The 21,834-nt window shown below is 43.9% G+C and overlaps 1 protein-coding gene across 1 annotated transcript; it reads left to right on the top strand.

Annotated features, from left to right (window-relative positions):
* Nucleotides 1-3,139: 3,139 nt before the first annotated feature.
* Nucleotides 3,140-21,035, top strand: LOC146672689 (uncharacterized). Its single transcript, XM_085387841.1, has 4 exons — nucleotides 3,140-3,211; nucleotides 16,286-16,391; nucleotides 18,819-19,583; nucleotides 19,909-21,035. The coding sequence occupies exons 2-4, from the start codon at nucleotides 16,374-16,376 to the stop codon at nucleotides 20,539-20,541; spliced, it is 1,416 nt and encodes a 471-aa protein (XP_085243967.1). The 5' UTR covers nucleotides 3,140-3,211; nucleotides 16,286-16,373; the 3' UTR covers nucleotides 20,542-21,035.
* Nucleotides 21,036-21,834: the final 799 nt, after the last annotated feature.

Raw genomic sequence — 21,834 nt, 5'->3', positions numbered from 1 at the left:
GACTGTGCCTCGAACCACTCTGACACCATCGCCACTCTCCAGGCCACTGTGGAGCGTTTGTCTGCGGAGGTAAAGAAGTTAGATGAGAGATGTGGAGCTCTTGAGGCACTCCAGGAGGAATAATTTAAGAACTGCAGGAATACCAGAAGGCACAGAGGGACCCAAGATGACTGAGTTGGTTCACACCTGTTGGCGGAGGCGCTATCTCTCGAGGAGAAGCCACTCATCGATCGAGCACATAGAGTGAATCGCCAGCGTCCCAAACAAAGTCATCTTCCTCGGCCCATCATCTTGAGATTGCACTACTACCACATTGGTGAGGAAATTCTGCTGAAAGCTGCAGAGAACAAGAACCTGATGTATAAGGGTTTTTAAAATAAACATCCTCCCAGATTTCCCTCCCTCTGTTGGAAACGCAGAGCCGCATTTGCAAATATGAGAGGAAGACTACGTGGGATGACCGGCGTCAGGTACAGACTGCTATACCCTGCAAAGCTGTTAGTGACCCATGGTGATGTGAGGAAAAGCTTTACCGATCCCAAAGAGACCGTAGACTACGCGGAGAAGCACCTCTCCCACCCACCTTCAAATGTATTAAAAGCAAGGATATATCTATATGTCTAACGCTGACACAGCACTGTGTTTCTTCTTTTCCCTTTATATTCCATGTAAAGGTGAATATGGAGCGTTTATGGAGCTCGTTTATTGACCAGCTGTCAGTTAGAAGGTAAGAGTTACTAGGTTAACAGAGGTTAGCAGTAACAGTACGGGGAAGTATATTGTGTTGTTCTTTTGTTGGTTTTTATTTTATCGTACTTTACTTTGTTATTTTGATTTTACCTGTTGTGAGTGCTTCCCGTAATTCTCCTTTTTCTTGCGCCGCTGCGGCCAGAGTTCACAACATTACATATTTTTGTATCTATAAACAGGAAGCTGACACTCTCCAGACTTTATCAAAGGTGTGAGCGTCACAGCAGAGGCCTTTGTGTCAACGTAGCTGAAGACAAAACACAGAAACACATGAAGGAGATTTTCCTGGCCTGGATTTTATACAAATATTCTGCAGTACATCAAAAATGAAAGAAAACCATTAGTCAACATATGAACATCACCTCTGAAGTTACAGAGCTTTGACTGGAGACACAGCTGAGCGTTTTGCATTTTGCATAATTAATTACACAATTAATTATGTAACCATAATTAAATGGTTACATCATCTTTAAAGTCCCCAGAGATCAGGAAAAGGGCCTGAGGGTGCTGTGTTTGGAGTCTGCTGTTTACAGTGTGCAGGACCTCACAGGCTGCTGCAGCGTTAGCAGAGGGCGGGACATACACAGCTATCATAATCACGTGTGTAAACTCTCGTGGTAGATAGTACGGTCTCATGCTAACCGCTAGCAGCTCAATGTCCTTACAGCATAGCGTCTCTTTGATAGAGAAATGCCCAGAGTTACACCATCTATCGTTCACAAACACAGCCAGACCCCCTCCTCCCTTCTTACCACTCTCCGCTGTTCTGTCATAAGAGGCTCAGCAGCTAAAGCAGCACACCTGGGTCTCCCAGCCTATTAAAAGCAGCCCTTTGCTTCACCTGCTTCACTAAACATTATTATTTTAAGCAGAGTGGTGTGATTTATGTAGGCATTGCTGTGTGACAGGATGACTTTTCTTGCACACCCACCAAATGAGGGCGCACATGCTTCCACGCCCACTGGTGACTGCACACATCCTTTCAAGGAAGCATTTCATTCATCCCTAACAAATGGAACAAAACACTGTGCAGCGTGTTCAGGTTTGAACGTGGCCCTGGCCTCTCTCTGCATCCACCTGGCACATGCAACACACATCCACTCCCTGCTGAACTGCTTGTATTTGATGTGTTGAAGTTTTGGTAAAGTTTGAATAAATTCCACTTTATTTATAGGAACATTTCATCTGTGGACTCCTGCTTCCCCTCTCCTTGAGCCAGTTTGTGACGGGAACATGACATAAGAAAAGTAATTTATCCCTTTTTGATTCTGTGTATCTGGCGCTCATCCAGTGAGTTCACACTTGGCAGAAACAGACTGAATTTGTCTGGAGAACTTTGGCTTCAGCCAAGTTAGATAAACACACTGTGTCTCTGTCAAAACAGCAGTGTAGTTGTGGCACCCCTGTGAGGGAATGACCACATGAATATTATTTTGTGTAAAACACTCATGTAACGGGACATTTTTCATTGCTATATGTATTTATTTTCAGTTTCTTTAAGAGGATAGAAAATCCATGTAACAGGGATTCATTTTATGTTAGAAAGCAGTGAGGGCGGAACTTTGGTGCTTGCTCCGGGGTTTCGGGGTGCAGTAAGTGGAGCCCACCTTCCGCTGCTTCCTCAGACACGTTCTGGAGGAAAGCAGAGACGCATCGTGTCTTCCTTACTCTGCTCTTCACCTGCTTTTACAGGTCGGTACACGGTGCTCGCACCGAAAATGTTGTTTATTGTCACCATGTTTACCCACGTTAATGTGAACGGGAGAGTTAAGGCGGTCCGCCAAAGTTATTTATATGTAAACACGGGAGAAAACCAGAGGAGTGTCCCGCGCGACCGCACCGCGAGCCCGCTCGTTAGGTGGAGCGCTCGTGAAGCAGAGTCAGTGCGCTCCTATGCTCTGTGCAAACGTGTTGTAATGCTCCAATCAAATCAGTTCTGTGAGATGTGAATGTTAATAGTTCTGTTAAAGTGACTGAGTAGATTAGCTAGTGTAACACAAGCACTCTGAGCAACTCTGTGTAGCTAACAGAGGCATTCATGGGTTGATTCAACAAGCTGTGTTTCATGATGCACTAAATAGTGATTTTGCCAGTAAATTACTGGAGGGAACAAATGTAATGTATTTACCAATGCTGTTATTGAATAGAACTGTTTAGCCAGTAAGACACTGCAGAAGACAATGTGATGTGTTTATTGATATGATAAAAGGATGTAGCTGTTATGGAAAGAAGTGTGAACTTGAGAAACTGAACCAGTTAAAAAGAGTATATTTCACTGATGTTGTGAAATAAGTAAATGTAATTGATGTGAACGAGGAACCAGCTGAACAGTATATTGAAAGCTCATGTTTAGTGTTTTATAGCATTTATTTGTGTGAAATAAATCAGACTCAGACACGTTCTGGAGGAAAGCAGAGACGCATCGTGTCTTCCTTACTCTGCTCTTCACCTGCTTTTACAGGTAACATATTTGTCATCGAGGTCTTCATCCTTGGGACCCGTAACATAGTAACTTCTTCATTGTTATACTTCTATAGTTTTCCCATTTTGTGAGCTGTGGATGTGGAAAGTGTCTCAGTGACACATCCACATGAAAACGGCGTTACCTTCGTTCATTTGCACGTCAAATGAACGAGCTGTTTGGACTTTAACGTCACAGCTGATGCTTCGATACTCGAACTCAAGAGTTCAGCTTCCACTCAGAGGTACAAGTACACACAGCAAAGATAAACGTGTACACAAGGTGGAACCCACAAGTGCACAGCTCCAACCAGAGATGGGCAGTAATCCGATTACTTTTTTCAAGAAACGAGTAAAGTGAGGGATTACTATTGCAAAAAAGGTAATTAGATTACTGTTACTTTCCCGTAAGCACGCTGCGTTACTGTGTTACTAAAACCGCAGCTGTGTGCAGATGAACAATGGATAATCTATCGAGTGTGGAGAGAGTGTGAGCGTGCAGCGTTTAAAGCGTGGAAGCACTGACCTTACTTTGAGTTTGACTCTGTAAAAAGTGACAAAAACATTAGCGTCCGCTGTTCACTGCGTGGGAAGACAACATGCTCACTCACTATGTGTTAATGGGCATGCTTATTTATAACTTTGATAAAATGTCATAAAAATAATTCCATGCCAGCTCACCATTGGTGATCAGGTAGTTTCTGTTCCAGTTCCAGTCCCATAAATCATGAAGCTTGCTGCCAGAAAAGCTTCAAATCTCCTTTGAAAGCTGTTTGTGGTCTTGATTGTGGGAGCTTCAGTTGTCTGACTCCAGCTGCCACACAGTGCTCACTGATATCATTTGCAAAAACCCCAGTGTGACAATATTTATCAGTGAAGCAGAAATCAGGAAGTGACGACTTTTCTTTGAACATTTGCTAAGGCTAAGCTGTGCTTTCTACCACAGTTGGGAATTTCCTGGTTTACAACAAATTATTGTGTCAACACCGCATAAGATTTCAAACTACAGGAAAATCACTGGAGTTATAAGAGGCAGACAACGACACACACACCACATGCATGCTGTTGCTATTTATTGTGGATTAACCTGTCAAGGGCAAGAACAAAAGAATTCTGCCTCAAATACAGGAAATCATAGCTTTCCTGTATTTCCTCCATTGTTGGCATGCTGGTTAGTGCTGTTGCTCCACAGTAAGAAGGTCCTGGGCTAAATTATCCATGAATGTAAACGGCTGTGTGTTTCTATCTGATAGACTGGTGAGCTGTCCAGGGTGTACCCTGCCTGGTAACCTATCACTTCAGGGTTATTTCCCAGCCCTGCTGCAACCAGGATAGAGATAGGAGGACGGTAGTTGTTGTAGACCCATTCAATTTCAATTGAAGGATTAAAATGTTCCAGGAGCTCAACTTACTCCATCTGAACATGTTTCAATCGTGTTTTATGAACACAACATGCAGCTTTACTGAATATGAAAAGGTTGTGTTGATTTAACTCAGTTGTTTAAGTTTCTGCCAAAGCAAAACCTTTGTGTGCAACCAGTGTCCACTATTGAATCAAGTAAATCCAACATGTTTTTGTCAGTGCAAAAGGAGTTACGGTGCCTGTATTCCTGCACAATATTGTCCCGGGAGGGAGGAAAACTTTCTGGTGAAGTTTTGGTTGATTTTTGGGTTTTGCTTGACACTAGGTTGATTTTATCAGTGAGGTTTGGATTGTTTTCTTTCTCTAAGAGAGAGAAAGATGGTTTTATGCTTGGACATGTTTGCAATGGGCCCCAGTATTTGTTACTTTATTAGTATTTTATTGGTTGCGTTTGTTTGTGCTTTTGTTACAGTGCACTGAGATAAGAACATCTGAGAGGTGTGATCCACCGGTGGTGATATTTTGGTATTTTGTGAGTTCCTGATTTAACAAATCAGCTCTTTAATCCAGACCTGAGAGGTTGAACTTTAAAGCGCTATAAAATATTCTTACTGGAAACAGTGGCAAAGTGTTTTTCTCCATGATTATAATGGGCTTGGGAGAAATTCACTTATATGTGACATTGATCACATGAGAAGTCCTGAGCCTAAAAGGATTGCAGCGAGTCAATCCAGTCCAAAAACAAGGAGCTGTTTTCCTTTAAAATGATGACGTCATCTTGCTGGTGATGGAGGCTCGAATAGGCTGCGCGTGAGACTCCATTATCAGCAATATCTGGTATGAATGTGTGTGGATGTATGCATGTGACTGGACTGTGACGGACTGACGACTAAAAGTTTAACTGACTTGATACTGAGACAAAAACGGTGCCGACTTTAGGATTAGTGAATGTCCACAACAATTCACCCAGCCTGTAGAAGAAGGGTGGAGGTTTTGTCTTGCTTTGTTTGTGCAGGAGCAGAAGGATGACAGAGACTAAAGGGGGAGGTTGTAGCTTCACATGAGTGTGAGCTGCAGACTGAACCCTTTGGTTGCTAATGTTGAGTCACTGATGTTTGCATTAAGAAAATTGTGTTTTATTAGCTGTGTTTTAATTAAGGTATCACATTATATTGTTGGGAATGTTAAATGCTAAAGTGAAGAAAAGCTTTGATTTCACTCATGACTGAACATGTTATTATTAACCATAGCAGGCTGTAAAGAGTCAATTAGCTTTTATAGATGGAAAAAAAGGCCAAAAACTCTGTTAATACCTATGAATAACAGGCAATGATAGACTTGTCACATTCAAAATAGAGATATGTAATAACAAACACGGGTCCGTGTCATTTAGGTTCTCCATTGAAATAGTCAATCATTTAGAAAAGTAGAATATATATATATATGTCTCAACGCTGTTTCTCAATAATATTAAAAACCTAAAAACTATTGTTGTGGAAGATAGAAGTCACTGTGACAGCCCTCTGACTGTGGAGGATGTTTGTAATCCTATTTCTGCACTTAAGGCCAACAAATCTCCCGGCACAGATGGTTTAACTGCAGAGTTTTATGAATCATTTTCTAATCTCCTGGCTCCGTTCTTACTGCAGCTTTTCATAGGAAGTGTAGAGAATAACATCCTCCCTCCTACTCTTACTCAGGGTCTCATAACACTTATTCCAAAGCCAAACAAAGACTTACTTCTTATTGATAATTGGAGACCCATCTGTCTGCTCAATGATGACTATGAGATTATGGCTTTAGTACTTGCTAACAGAATGAAAGAGTTCTTGGACACAATTATCGATGAGACACAATCAGGCTTTATGAGAAACAGACACCTTTCTAAGAACATGAGACTGGTTTTAGATCTACTTGATTACTCTGATTTGGTATCTGACTATAGCTTCATTCTCTTCCTGGATTTTTAAAAGGCTTTTGATACAATTGAACATCAATTTATTTTCCACTCTTTGGAAAAATTTGGCATTTTTCTGTAAAGCTATCAAAACCTTGTACACGAATGGCAATAGCTCAATTAAAATGATTAAGACTCCACCCCGAGATTTGACCTGTTATACAAGGAATCAGCACAGCTGATAAGGAGCTCATCATCAGCCAGCTAGCTGATGACACCACACTCTTCTTGAAGAATGCAAATCAAATCCGTCCAGCCCTTAGTGTTATTAGTGATTTCTCTGAGGCATTTGATTTTTGTCGAAATCTAAAAAAATGTGAATTACTAGCAATTAAAGGCTGCACTGCAAATGCTCTCTGTAACATTTCTGTTAAACAAGAAGTCACATATCCAGGACTGTTAATATCCAAAGACCAAAAGTCAAGATGCTGTGTTGGGGAATTCTCAATGGTGCTTGGTGCCATACCCTCAGGGACTTTAATGTTATATAAAAACACTGACAGCTCAATATCTGCCTCAGTCACTCTCCCTGATCCAGCTGAGTCAGCAGTGGGAAAAATCTGCTTTTCACAGGAACTTGGTAACAGCAATAAGAGAATACGTAGTTTATTCCAAGAAGATATCATGTCTCTCCCATATATAGAATATCTTACTGGAACCGACATGTTCCAGATATCACCTGGAAGACAGTCTGGATGATCCCATAAATATCTAATTGTGAACAAGGTGAAGGAAATCTCATATAAAATTCTTCATAAATGTTACCCAGCCAGTCACTATATGGTAACATTTAAAAGAGACATAAATACTAATTGAACTTTCTGTGGGGATCATCCAGAAACTGTGGCACATCTCTTTTGGTTCCTCTACACAGAGATTCTGGAAGAATTTAGCAGTTTTGTTATTGTCCATATTTTAAGGGAGTTTTCTTTACGATGGGAAAATGTTTTATTCTTTTTCTTTAAGGTCCCCAGGAAGAATGATAAATGTTTTTTTATAAAAAAATTGTTAATACTTTTAGCTATTTTATATCCATAAATGTAAGTTTATTAATAAAACACCATATTTCTGCCTTTTTATAAGGATATGAATTGTACATACAATCAATTTCAGACTCAACCAACAAAAAGCCTCTCAGAACAATATTTATATGTTGATTTTTTTCACCTACTCATATCATCATTTTTTTACTCCTGGTTCTGTATGTTCATGTTCTGTTCTTTTGTAAACTTCATCTGTTTGTATGTTGTATACTCATTGTGTTTCAATAAAGTTCGATTTAAAAAAAGGTACGTTCTAAACGAAGCTTCAGACGTCACTGATCACGTGACTCTGGCCAAACGAATCAAGCCTTGACACGGTGCTTTTGAAGCAGCGCGTTGATCTTTCTGACACACGCACCGGAGCGTCAGCTTCAAGCGGACCATCACTACCTCTCACATCTAAAGGTGTCAAGGTAACTTTGAACTGAGTTCAGTCAATCTGGAGTTTTTCCAAGTTTTCTGTTGCTCTCTGTGAGAGAAGAGCGTTAAAGGCGGGGCTCTCCAGAGTCCAGCAAAACCGGAAACCACAGCTGGGTGTGTGTAAGTGTGCAAACCAATAGAATGCATCGTGGTGGGGGGGGGCATCACGGGCAAGAAAAAAATAAAATAATCGGTCGTACCCATGCTTCCCCGACGTCATGCCAGCGCATATTGGGAAATTCGTAGGCACCGATCGGTTTTCTGTCAGCCATTTGCTGGGAGTAAGGGCGCCCTCCATTTGCGAGGTGCGCCTGCTGCTGGCGGCACAGGGAGGAGAGGGCGGGGAGTCTCTGGCTGGCTGGAGCGGCATCTAATAACAACTCGCAAAACAAAATAAAAACAACAAACAGATATTATGATACAGACTTATAATTTGCACCGATGTTTTTTCTAAATTCTATAAAGTGAGCGCGAGAGCCCTCGGTGCGCCTGCGCGCTGCTGAAGTCAAAGTAAACTTTATTGTCATCTCCGCTACAGACAGTCCAGCATATAGAGAGACGAGACGACGAGGCTGCAGTTACAGCGGTGCAAGTAAACAAACAATAAATATAAGAAGAGTAAGAAAATAAATCTACACTTTAGGACTTGGGGTAAAGGATCAATAACAATTTAAATTTATAATTTACAGTTTGATGATTTAAAGTCTCACACAACCCGTCAAAAGGGGCGGGGCCGGCTGCTTCCAAGTAGAGCGCATTTCATTTATAATGATGTAAATCCAAGCCCATCATGGATTCACGATCTGAATCCTGGGTTGTGTGAAATCCCAGAAATCAACCTTAGACAAAGTGAATCTGTGAACTAAGGTGTAGGTCTGTTAGGTTAATTGTGCTGATCCTCGGGTTGGGGGATTTGTGTTTGTACTGCAGCGCAAAATTCAAACCAATGGAAGATGGACAACAAAAGTTCAAAGCCATCAGGTGCTCAGGTTAGAAAAAAGAGAAAAGATGCAGGTAAGCAGACGTGTGATTGGATAATGGCAGGTCATCCTGAACCAATCAGACTAAACTCCAAACAATACATTATGTTACAGATTTTAATATTAATTAGTCATTGTTACTTGTTGATTTGTCCTTTTCTCATTGTGTGACGAATTATGACGACTGTTTGGTAGCTGTTATTGTCTCTCTCTCTCTCTTCATGTGTGTTTCTCTGGTGAAACAATAGTTTTGTGTTAATGTTAGGGCTGCACGATTTTGCATAAAATGAGAATCACCATTTTTTGGCTTAGAATTGAGATCATGATTCTCTCATAACAATAAATAAACATAAAACAACAAATGTCTCACGTTTTGTTGTTGCAGCAAAATGTTGTCCTGCTTGAAATTCCGTCTCCACCGTTGCTCGACGCTGCGTGTACAGAGCAGGTAGTGCAACAATAGAAAAATAGTTGCGGGACGGCACTGTGTAGCGTTTGTCTAGGGTGTTGATCGTTTTCCTAAATCCCTCGTTTTGCACAGTGTTGATGGAGCCATATCTTTGGTCAGGTGATAAGTGATAGCCTCCGTGATGTCTTTGTGCCTGCGGGAGTTCGACGTGTATAGGGAAGCGCTGTATAAGGTTCCCGTTATTGATGTTTGGGTGGTTGACCGGGACAGATTTTCTCCTGTCACTTTCTCGTCATCCCTGACGTGCTCTCCGTTGTTTTTTCCCTGCTAATTTTAGCATCACACGGCACAGCTTCTGTATCACGTGGTATAAGGCTCCGCCCTTGTCATTTGTTGAGCAGGAAGAGTGAGCGCTTGTTTTCATGCAGAGTACGTCCCGGATCAAAATGTGAAGTTTTACAAATCACCACTTCTTTAGTGAATATCATTTGTTACGAACTTGTATGTCCGTGTGTTTGTTTGTGCAGGTGCTGTGTTTTTGTCTATGTTAATTTAGCTGTGCCAGGGCCCTGTTCCGATTGGTGCGTGGACTTACTGCCCCGGTGTGATTGGATCCAGCTGGAGGACCCGCCCAATAAAAGGAGGCTGGAGTGCTACAGCGGGAGAGGTCCTCGCATTTCTCCTCATCACCCAGCAGTAGTCCTGTGGTAGCCGCTGGCTGCAGTATACGTGCGAAAATTGTGGAAGTGGAGTGGGTAGGGGTGAGCTGCCGTTTATTTTGATCACCCGTTTTCTCCTGTTTTTGAGTTGGTTAAGGAGGTCAGACTCTGTCTTTATTTTGACTTTATTTTGGTGAGGTCAGGGGTGCGGGATTTGTGTAGGTTTGTTTTGTTTATTGTTTTGGCCTTGGCTCACCCTGAAGTGTTGACACTCCCGTTTTGGTTCTCTTTATTCACCTTGTAAATAAATCACTTCACATCCAACGGATTTGTTGCGTGTGACTGCTTGGGTCTTGGGGGGGGAAGCGAGTGCCTCGCTCATGTTATGGCCTGGCCCTAGACGGATCGTAACATGAATTGGGGGCTCGTCCTCTGCCTTTTTCTGTGGGTTTTTGCGTGTGTTTGGTCTGTTGGCGGTTTTCTTGGGTGTGGGGGTGGTAGGTGTGTGGAATTATGGAGTTTTCTTTGGATGATTTTGTTACTTCGCCTTCGTGGGATAGAATTGTGAAGTGCAGGAAAGCGGATTTGCTTATCATTGCTAGTTGTTATGACGTTCAAGTGTCCTATGGTGCCCGCAAAGCGGTGGTTAGGGACGCTTTGTGTGCAGAGTTGGTGGAGCGAGGCGTTCTTCCTGCCCCGCAGGCAGCTGTAGAGCAGCCTGATGGCGGGGGTGTGAAGGTGGCTCCGGAGGCTGAGCCGGGGTCGGATGCCAAAGGGCCTGTTAACGTGCTACCAGCCGAGGCGGACTCTGATGCGGCTGAGGCGGGCTCTGACACAGCCGAGGCGGACCCTGATGCTGCTGGGGCGAAGCCTGAAGCAGCTGAGTCTGGTACGGCCGGGGAACCCCTGGCGGGGCGGTCTACGGAAGATCTCCGTTTGACCCTCCGTATTAGGGAGGTGGAAGCCCGTGCTAAAGAGCTTGAGGTACAAGCAATGCACCTCCGTGTCAGAGCTTTGGAGCTGGAGCGAAAGCCCTCCACATCTGCCTCTAGTCATCCTAGTACGTCCACCGCGGTCCCGACAGGTTTTGACATCACCAAACACGTTAAACTGGTTCCCCCGTTTCGTGAGGCCGAAGTGGATTCCTATTTTAACGCTTTTGAGCGTATAGCGGCCGCGTTAAGTTGGCTGAAGGAATTTTGGCCGCTGCTGTTACAATGCAAATTGGTTGGCAAAGCCCAGGAGGTGTGTAGCAGTTTATCAATTGAAGATAGCCTGGATTATGACGTCATGAAGAAGACTGTGTTGCAGGCATATGAGCTCGTCCCAGAAGCCTACCGTCAAAAATTTAGGAAGTGTGAAAAAACCGCCAATCAGACATTTGTGGAGTTTGCCCGTGAGAAAAGTCGCCTGTTTGAACGATGGTTGCAGGCCAGTAAAGCACAGGATTTCGAGGGGCTGAAAGAGCTTCTTTTGTTAGAGGAATTCAAAAAATGTTTGCCGGACCAAGTAGTTATTTATCTGAATGAGCAAAAGGTGACCTCACTTGCTAAAGCGGCAGTGATGGCTGATGAGTTTACTCTCACCCACAAAACTATATTTTCAGCCGCTGTCTCACAGAATATTAGGGTGGGACAGGAAAGGAAGATAAAGTCACCAAAGATAGGACTGAAAGATAGACAGGAGGATGGTGTTAATCGCGACTGTTTTTATTGTCGCGGACCCGGACATCTAATCGCTGCCTGTCCTGCGCTCCGGAGGAAAGAGCAGCGCAAAGGCTCTAGAAATCCAGCGGGCGTAGGTCTCATCAAAGTTGTCCCTTTGCCTAAATCGCATTCCACTCTCACCCGTGATTTGCACCATGTGGATGCAGAAATAGAGCCACGTTTTACACCGTTCATCACGAAAGGCTTTGTTTCTGTGACGGGAGAAGAGGGGGACAAAGTGCCTGTTACTATTCTTCGGGACACAGGTGCGCATCAGTCGTTTATGTTGGATAGTGTACTACCATTGTCAGATAAAACTGCTTGTGATTCGGATGTGTTGGTTTGGGGAATTAAGATGAGCGTTCTTCGGGCGCCGTTACACAAAGTCCATTTACATTCGCCCGTGAAAACGGGGCATGTCAAAGTTGCGGTGAGTTCCCAGTTGCCGATTAAAGGGGTTTCGTTTATTTTAGGAAATGACTTGGCTGGTGGGACAGTTTTCCCACCGCCTGAAGTGGTGGAAACGCCTATTTCTTCTGTCACCGAGGTTGTCGCCCCTTTGTTAAATGTGTTTCCTGTTTGTGCAATCACTCGTGCGCAGTCACGCAAATTTGATGACGTTATGGATGTTGCTGACACGTTTATGGCGACGCCAGACGGGAGAATATCTCCCAGCCGTGAGAGTGACAGAACAAAAAGCGATGTGATGAAACTGATGCCAGAGCTGGATGAGAAATTGAATAGGGATGCATTGATAACCGCTCAGCAGAATGACTCATCACTGGCTCCCTGTTTTCTATCTGTAGCTAAGAGTGCAGGAAGTGAATCACCCACTTCTTATTTTTTGCAAGATGGAGTTCTTATGAGGAGGTGGTCCTCTGACCGGTGTGGTTTGCCTGGTGCTACGCAGGTGGTGGTGCCGAAGCCACATCGAGGGCAGGTGCTTAGCTTAGCGCATGATGCCAGCATGGCTGGACATCTTGGGGTGAACAAAACATATCATCGGGTGTTGCGCAACTTCTTTTGGCCAGGGTTGAAAGCTGATGTGGTGGCATATTGCCGTACCTGTACCACATGTCAGATGGCGGGGAAACCTAACAGACCCATTCCACCTGCTCCGTTACATCCTATTCCAGTAATAGGTGAGCCGTTTGAAAAAGTAATATTGGATTGTGTGGGTCCCCTGCCAAAAACCAAATCCGGACACCAATACATACTTACAATAATGTGTTCAGCAACAAGGTACCCAGAGGCAATTCCACTACGCACGCTGAAAGCAAAACCGGTGCTAAAAGCACTACTTAAATTCTTCTCTACTTTCGGGCTTCCAAAGGTTGTTCAAACAGACCAAGGAACGAATTTCACCTCAAAAATGTTTGCACAGGTCGTGGAGGAGTTGCACATAAAACATGTAAAATCCAGTCCATACCACCCGGAAAGTCAAGGTGCTCTGGAAAGATTCCATCAAACCCTCAAAGCTATGCTGCGCAAGTTCTGCGCGGGGTCGGATAGAGAATGGGATGAGGGTCTGCCGTTATTGTTGTTTGCAGTCAGAGAAACCACTCAGGAATCCTTGGGATTCAGTCCGATGGATCTGGTGTTTGGACACGTGGTCCGCGGTCCCCTCCGCCTTCTGAAGGAGAGGTGGTTGTCAGAAACTTCTGAAACTCAGCATAATGTTCTGGATTATGTTAGCGGACTTCGGGAAAAGCTTCACCTTGCATGTCAGTTAGCTCGAGAGAATCTGTCACATACGCAAGCTAAAATGAAAACTCGCTATGATAAAAAAGCTGTTTGCAGAAGTTTTCAGCCGGGAGAGAAAGTGTTGGTGTTGTTGCCTGTGGTAGGGTCCAGCTTATCAGCTCAGTTCGCTGGCCCATATGTGGTGGAACAAAAACTCAGTGACAACAACTATGTGATCCAGACCCCAGACCGCCGGAGAAAGTCTAGGGTTTGTCATATTAATCTGTTAAAATCGTTTCACTCGAGGAGTCCTTCGGGTGCGCCGTCTCCAGTGTGCGCCGCTAGTACTGTTTCTCCCTATGAACCCTCTGATGACGGGCTACTCCAGAAAAGTGAAGCGCTGGGTAGCGGCCGGTTGAAAAATTCGGAGATCTTAAATGATTTAGACACATATTTAGTCCACCTGTCTGAACCCGCTCGAGCTGACATCACTGATCTGATAGAAAAGAACTTATCACTTTTTTCTGATCACCCTCGTCAAACTGCGGTCCTGTGCCACGATATTGATGTGGAAGGACATAATCCGATTAAGCAACATGCTTACCGAGTGAACCCAGTGAAAAGGGCGATAATGCAGAAGGAAGTTAACTATCTCTTAGAACACGGTTTAGCCTTTCCGAGCGCCAGCGCATGGAGTTCGCCGTGTGTGCTAGTACCAAAATCCGACAACACTCCTCGGTTTTGTAATGATTACAGGAAAGTTAACGCTGTTACCAAACCTGATTCATTTCCTCTTCCTAGAATGGAGGATTGTATTGATAGAGTGGGATCGGCATCGTTTGTAACCAAACTTGATTTGTTAAAAGGTTACTGGCAAGTACCTTTAACTCCCCGAGCCTCTGAAATATCTGCTTTTGTTACACCGGACCATTTTCTCCAGTATACGGTTATGCCGTTTGGGTTGCGTAATGCACCCGCTACTTTCCAGCGCCTTATGGCCAAAGTACTGGCGGGCGTGAATAACTGCAATGCCTACCTGGACGATGTTGTCATTTACTCATCCACCTGGTCTGACCACTTACAAACACTCTCTCTCGTTTTCAGCCGTTTTCAGGAGGCCTCGCTTACGTTGAACCTAGCCAAATGTGAATTTGGCAGAGCCACCATCACATATCTGGGAAAACAGGTGGGTCAGGGACAGATACTGCCGGTGACCGCGAAAATACAGGCGATCGTTGAGTTTCCAGTCCCACAAACGAGAAGGGCGCTGCGCCGATTTCTAGGAATGTGTGGTTATTATAGAGGGTTTTGTAAGAACTTTGCCACTGTCGTCGTTCCTCTCACCGATTTGATCAGTCCGAAGAAGCCTTTTGTGTGGACGCCTGTTTGTCAGACTGCTTTCGAGTCTGCGAAAGCATTACTGTGCAGTTCCCCTGTTCTTACGGCCCCGAATTTCATGTCCCCTTTCAAGCTCGAGGTTGACGCTAGTGCGGTTGGTGCAGGAGCTGTCCTTATGCAGGAAGACCATTGCGGCGTGGATCGCCCAATTTGTTACTTCTCAAAAAAATTCAACAAACATCAGATGAATTACAGTACCATTGAAAAGGAAGCCCTTGCCTTGTTGTTAGCCCTACAGCATTTCGAGGTGTATATCGGATCCAGCTCTATCCCTGTTCAAGTGTTCACTGACCATAACCCATTGGTTTTTCTCTCCCAGATGCAGAACTCTAATCAGAGACTTATGCGCTGGTCCCTTCTCTTGCAAGACTTCAACCTGCAGATTAGGCATAAGAAAGGGACGGAAAATGTCATCGCGGACGCCCTGTCGAGAGCAATTTTGTAGTCTAGGATTAAACACTAGAAGGATTGTTTAATTCTTATGGAAGGGGGTGTTACGAACTTGTATGTCCGTGTGTTTGTTTGTGCAGGTGCTGTGTTTTTGTCTATGTTAATTTAGCTGTGCCAGGGCCCTGTTCCGATTGGTGCGTGGACTTACTGCCCCGGTGTGATTGGATCCAGCTGGAGGACCCGCCCAATAAAAGGAGGCTGGAGTGCTACAGCGGGAGAGGTCCTCGCATTTCTCCTCATCACCCAGCAGTAGTCCTGTGGTAGCCGCTGGCTGCAGTATACGTGCGAAAATTGTGGAAGTGGAGTGGGTAGGGGTGAGCTGCCGTTTATTTTGATCACCCGTTTTCTCCTGTTTTTGAGTTGGTTAAGGAGGTCAGACTCTGTCTTTATTTTGACTTTATTTTGGTGAGGTCAGGGGTGCGGGATTTGTGTAGGTTTGTTTTGTTTATTGTTTTGGCCTTGGCTCACCCTGAAGTGTTGACACTCCCGTTTTGGTTCTCTTTATTCACCTTGTAAATAAATCACTTCACATCCAACGGATTTGTTGCGTGTGACTGCTTGGGTCTTGGGGGGGGAAGCGAGTGCCTCGCTCATGTTATGGCCTGGCCCTAGACGGGTCGTAACACATTTCAGTCTCAGACAACCTCGTTTCTCTTACAGAGGTTGAATGCACCTTCTGCGGATGGCGGTACCACACAGTGTGCGTGGACTTCCCCTGCACAGAAGGCAACTACAAATGCTGTGAATGCTAAATAAACAGAAACAAATGATCCCTGTTGTCTTTGCTTGATGATTGGTTTGAGTCTTGACAATCCACATTGCTGGCGTTGCATCTTTCAATGCCAGCAATGGCAGGTATCAGTGTTCAAACCTTTTGTGTTTGTTTCCAACAAGTTGCCCACCTCGGGAAACAAAAATGTGTTCTTTTACTTGTCAGATGAACATATGAGACACTTTGACTCTTCAGTGCAGTGTGGAGCCTAACAAAGATCTGTTTTGTGTCCCAGTTGATCAGCAGGAGGAGGAGAGTCTGACGGAGCAGCAGAGGAACATTTTCAGCTACTTGGACTCAGCTCAGCCACTACAGAGGAAACAATGAGCTCAACACAGAAGGTGACAGACAGAGCAGGACCATATGACCAAAGATATTTATCACCATATACATTTGAACATTTGCCATAACGATGTAGCTGACGATAGAATTGACACCAGACAAAATACTTTACAGCTGCTACTCTACTAACTAACTAACTAACTACTAACTCTACAGCTACTCCGGGCACGGGAACAACAGCGTGAACATAGTCATTAGCACAAAAAGTCGGCTCAACAAAGGCAGTCTTAGGAGCAATGGTCATGGGTGAGACGGAGAAATCCTTATCATGTTTAGAGGAGACACAAAAAATAGCTCCAGAAGAAATAGATCTAGCATCTGTGTCAAAAGGAACAAAAAGAGTGTCTGCTTCACCCACCACAGCCGACTGTTTTGACATCCTGAAGTCCGGCTGTGGGGTGCCGCGCCGGTGACGCGAACGTCGCTTCCTCCCTGCCGACTGCTCCGGCGGACCGGGCAAAACCTCCGGCGGGCCGGGCAAAACTTCCGGCAGGAGAAGCTGACGTGACTGTTCCGGGGCGGCCGTAGTCCGCTGCTGCTGGACAAAGTCTGTGGATTCCCGAGCTCGCACCACCCCCCGGGCTTTATGCAGGTTGCAGATTAAGCCTGAAACTCCCTTAAGCTGGCAGAGGTAGGGATTTCCTTCCAGGATTGCCTCGATGGCTTTTAACCCCACCACTCTTGCCCTTGCGTTGGTGGTGTGGGTTACCCAGTCCATCAGGCGTCGGATGCGTGCGAGGTCGCTCTCTCCAGACAAAGCTGCTGGATCCATCTTGTGGCTGGTCCGTACTGTCACGGCGAGTGAGAGGAGCCATGTGGAGGAAATGAAGGGGGATCCAAACGCAGGCAGTAGTGGAGAGGTGAAGGTGGTTTATTGAACACAAAATGAGGACAAACAGCAAATGGAGCTCGAACTAAACTATACAGGGAAACAGCTAAACTATAGCGCAGAAACCAGAACATGAACATGAAGCAGGGCGAGCAGAAGCAGACGATGGTTAACAGCAGGGTGAACACACGAGCGAGACACGGTGGTTACACAGACGGACCAGCAACTACAATGACGGAGGACACGACTTGAATACACACAGAGAAACACGGGAATTACACACAGGTGGTGGACACAGCTGGGAATAATCCGTAAGACGAGACAGAAGTAAAACTGAACACTCACATAAGACGCAGACCTTCACAATAAAACATCACACGCAGGCTCGACATAGAGAGACAGACAGGAAATGACATATGAAACTAAACCCACATCTTAAACCCAGATAAACAGAAACATGGAACTCTCATAATAGACATCATATTCATCACCATAACACGACGAGAGAACAAGAACACAATCCCTGATGCAAACTTAAATCAAAACACAATGAACTCAAAATACTGGGTCCAACGGACCCAGAACCGTGACAGATATATGAAATATTCCTTTATTGGGTGAGAAAATCAGACCATGTCATAACTGCTGTAAGTCACACAGAATAGATATCAGAGCCTTAAACAGGCTGACTTCTGCTAAATGGGTCAAACTGGGCAGAAAGTCTACAAACACATAACATCCTTATAGAATATGATGTAACACTATAGATCAACTTACCTCCGAATATATTAAATTCAATTTTATTTATAAGGTTATAGGTTTTATGGAGATGCCATCCTTGTGTTTTAGTGGCAAATAAAGTTGGCAGTCATCGGCATAACAATGAAATGAGATCCCATGCCTTCTAAGGATAGAACCCAGAGGCAATAGATACAGTGAAAAGAGCAGTGGCCCTAAAATTGAGCCCTGTGGGACGCTGCATGACAGAGGAGCAGAAGACGATTCATAACCGAGAAGGCTGACAGAGAAATATTATTATTATTATTATTATTGATTGCTTATATTTGAACAATTGTGAAACCTCACTGTGGATGTAAGAGTGAAATTATGTGGATATCTTGAATCCACTTTATTGTGTAATATTTTATGTGAGTATTTGACGGAAGACGAGCAACATCTGTTGTGGAAGCTAACAGGTTTAGAATAAACAAACATTGGATTTATTATCACTGAATAATTCTGTATAAATCTATACAAATTATAGAAATATGTAATAGGAACCAACAAAATAATCTAAATTATAAAATAGTGTGTGTGTGTGTGTGTGTGTATGTGTGTGTGTGTGTGTGTGTGTGTGTGTGTGCAATCAGGAGGGATGGGCATGATTTTAGTGTTTGAACAGTCATGAATTATCTTTAACAGCAGGTTGGATGTAATGTGTTAGAACTACCAGCAGGTGGGGATAAGAGACCTTTAAGGTGTTTGGTGCCACGCTCCACCTTCAGGTTTAAAACTAGTGTTAATGGAGTTTGAAGGTTGAGTTTGTTCCACGACTGCATTTCACTCACTGCCTCTGTTTGTATCTCTGTCACTGCAGGACCAACATGGAGCCAGAAGTCAGCGCTCTCAGGAGGCCGACAAACCTCACAGAAGAAAGGGAGAGAAAAAACACACCTGTGACGAGTGTGGGAAGGGTTTTACTGTGAGGGCTTCACTAAAACAACACCAAATCATCCACACTGGAGTTAAAGCGTACAGCTGTGATCAGTGTGGCAGAGCTTTTACTCACAGTAGCAGCTTACAGAGGCATCTAGTTACCCACTCTGGAATTAAGGCATACAGCTGTGACGAGTGTGGGATGGAGTTTACTCTGAAGGCTTCACTAAAACAGCATCAGGTCATCCACACTGGAGAGAGACCATTCAGCTGTGACTTGTGTGGAAAGTCTTTTTCCTTCAAGGTTTCCCTAAAAAAACACCAACTCATCCACAGTGGAGTTAAAGCGTACAGCTGTGATCAGTGTGGCAGAGCTTTTACTCACAGTAGCCACTTACAGAGTCATCTATTTACCCACTCTGGAATTAAGGCATACAGCTGTGACATCTGTGGAAAAACTTTCAGCCAGAGAGGGAGCCGAAATGAACACCTACGCATTCACACCAGACATAATGTGTACTGCTGTGAACAGTGTGGCAAAGAGTTTACAACAGACGCACACTTACAACGACACATGTTTACCCACACTGAGGAGAGACCTTATCAATGTGACCTGTGTGAGAAGACTTTTAAATCTCCACATGACCTGAGACGACACCAACAGATCCACACCAGAAAGAGACTCTACAAGTGCAGCTACTGTGAGGTATGTATTTATATTGTTATCTTGTCATTTTAGCCTGACTGTTTGGAACAACTCTGCTCATTAAACTGTGTTAGCATGTTAGCAATTCTACTGCATGGAAAAGCAGCTCTGAGTGATTATTCAGATTTTCCTTTCAGTTATGATTTTAGTATTACTGTAGTATTATGGTGGTAGTATTGTAGTTATTGCAGCCCAGTAAACTGAGTGTGTTAACTGAAACAGTCAAATGTAGTTGGACGTCTGCAGAGATGCTCTTTATTTCAGGCGACGTTCAGGATACAAATGTTGAAGGACTGACTTACACTGTCTTTGTGTCTTTGTTTAGAAGCAGAGCAACACAGATGGATCCAGTTCTCAACCCTGTCATCACTGTGGTGGTGGGAAAGACTTTCATTGTGACCTCTGTGGAAAAACTTTCAGTCAGCAAAAGACCCTAAAAGTACATCAACGTAGACACACTGGAGACAAACTGAAATACTGCAAAGAATGTGGGAGAAGCTTCACCACACCAAGTGATTTAAAACGACATGAACTGATTCACAGTGGGGTTAAAAAGCACCTCTGTGATCAGTGTGGGTCATCCTTCACCACAGCAGGTCAGCTTAAAACACACAAACGAGTCCACACAGGAGAGAAACCACACAAGTGCAGACACTGTGAGAGAAGCTTCTCACATTCACATAATCGTAACATTCATGAACGTGCACACATGGAAGGAAACTACAGCTGTGACCAGTGTGACAAGAGCTTCAGGAATCTCAGTTCATACTCTGCACACAAACGATCCCACGTTACTAATAAACTGTTTCACTGTTACCAATGTGCCCAAACATTCACCTCATTGTCTGCTCTGTGCAAACATCAGCGCGATCACTCAGGGCTGAAATCACTCCCATCACTGGATCACAGTGAATCTGAAGACACAGAAAGATCCTCTGGTCAGACTCAAAAAGCTTGAGATCAGGCTCCACAGAGTTCAGATAGAATCATTTAAACTTGTGTTGAACTGAACTTGTTGCTGGGCTGAACTTCTACATAATACAGATCTACATGGGATCTTCTTTTCTGTTGTTTTACTGAGTCAGTTTTGTCCTTTTTTCTCTGTCCTGGTTTTGCTCGTCTGTAAATGATTGAAACTCAGTCAAATAGTTCATTGTTCTCCAGCAAAACGTTTTGGAAACTCATGTTTAACCTTTAAAACTCTGACATGTTTTAGCACACAAGGCTTCATCGGGGAGTTCACTCATGATTGGACCATGAGAACAAAGGTTTTTAGTTCTTTCAAAGAGAGTCTTGGAGATGTTTGATGTTTCTGTTTTTCTGAAACCACCTGAAAGAAAAACTATTTTTCTTGCTTTATGTAGTGTGGAAGTTTTTAATGTTTCTTCATCTGTGATGTTCTTGAATGTGTTCACGTGAAGATGGTACAAATAAACTGTCCTTTCAGCTTTAGCTCCTAATTTATTCATTATTTATGGATGTAGCACAGCAGCCGTCTCTTGATTAACACATGGAGGGCTCGGGATCTGATGGTGTCGTCTCCCTAATTTGCCCACTCCACTGCAGCAGGCCAGAGACCACACCCCTGCCACAATAAGTAAAAGTATATCCTTGCTGTACCCTTAATGCTAAATGTGCTAAATTAACCGCTGCCTTTGCCCCTTTGGGATTATTCTTATGTCACTGGGATGTTGACCTTTGACCTTCACATTAGAGAGATGGGCAGACATAATTAGTGTATGAATTTTAAAGTAACAGGTAATAAAGAGAGTGTAGCAAATGTAGTCAGGTTTATTACTCTGTATCACACATGAGTGCCCGAGGGAGGCGGGGCTGACTGGGGAGACACAGGAAACAGAGAGACAGGGCTGACTCGACATGAAACGATGAAACGTGGGACACGGGAACAGAAACTAAACACAGGCTGAAATGAACACTGAGGGAGGGAGAACTAAGATTACTGAGAGCCTGATAAATAAGAAGAACAAAAACCAAGAAAAACAAGAGTCAAAGAAAACCAAAAACACAAAGCATTGGGCCAGGACCCACTGCTGTGACATTTATATGTGATAAAAATAGGGGTGTCAAATTATCGCGTTAATTGCGATTAATTAATTACAATGCTATTTAGCGCGTTGTGTTTTTTAATCTCGTTAATCTAATTTTTAATCTCTTGACGTCATTGATTTTGTATGAGAGTTGCTATGTTATAAAATCCGTTTTTATGTGCTGGGCTCCTTGTGCTTGACTT

This window comes from Rhamphochromis longiceps, linkage group LG3, assembly GCF_057381845.1.
Source record: "Rhamphochromis longiceps isolate RC_006_pf linkage group LG3, R_longiceps_female_GT1.1, whole genome shotgun sequence".
NCBI lineage: Eukaryota > Metazoa > Chordata > Actinopteri > Cichliformes > Cichlidae > Rhamphochromis > Rhamphochromis longiceps.
The sequence above is the reverse complement of the archived record's forward strand: the minus strand, read 5'-3'. Positions and strand labels throughout refer to the sequence as shown.

Bases quoted from the DNA above. Each gene is read 5' to 3' on its own strand.
- LOC146672689 (XM_085387841.1), top strand. The intron at 19,584-19,908 runs GTATGTATTTAT...GTCTTTGTTTAG, and splicing joins ACAAGTGCAGCTACTGTGAG to AAGCAGAGCAACACAGATGG.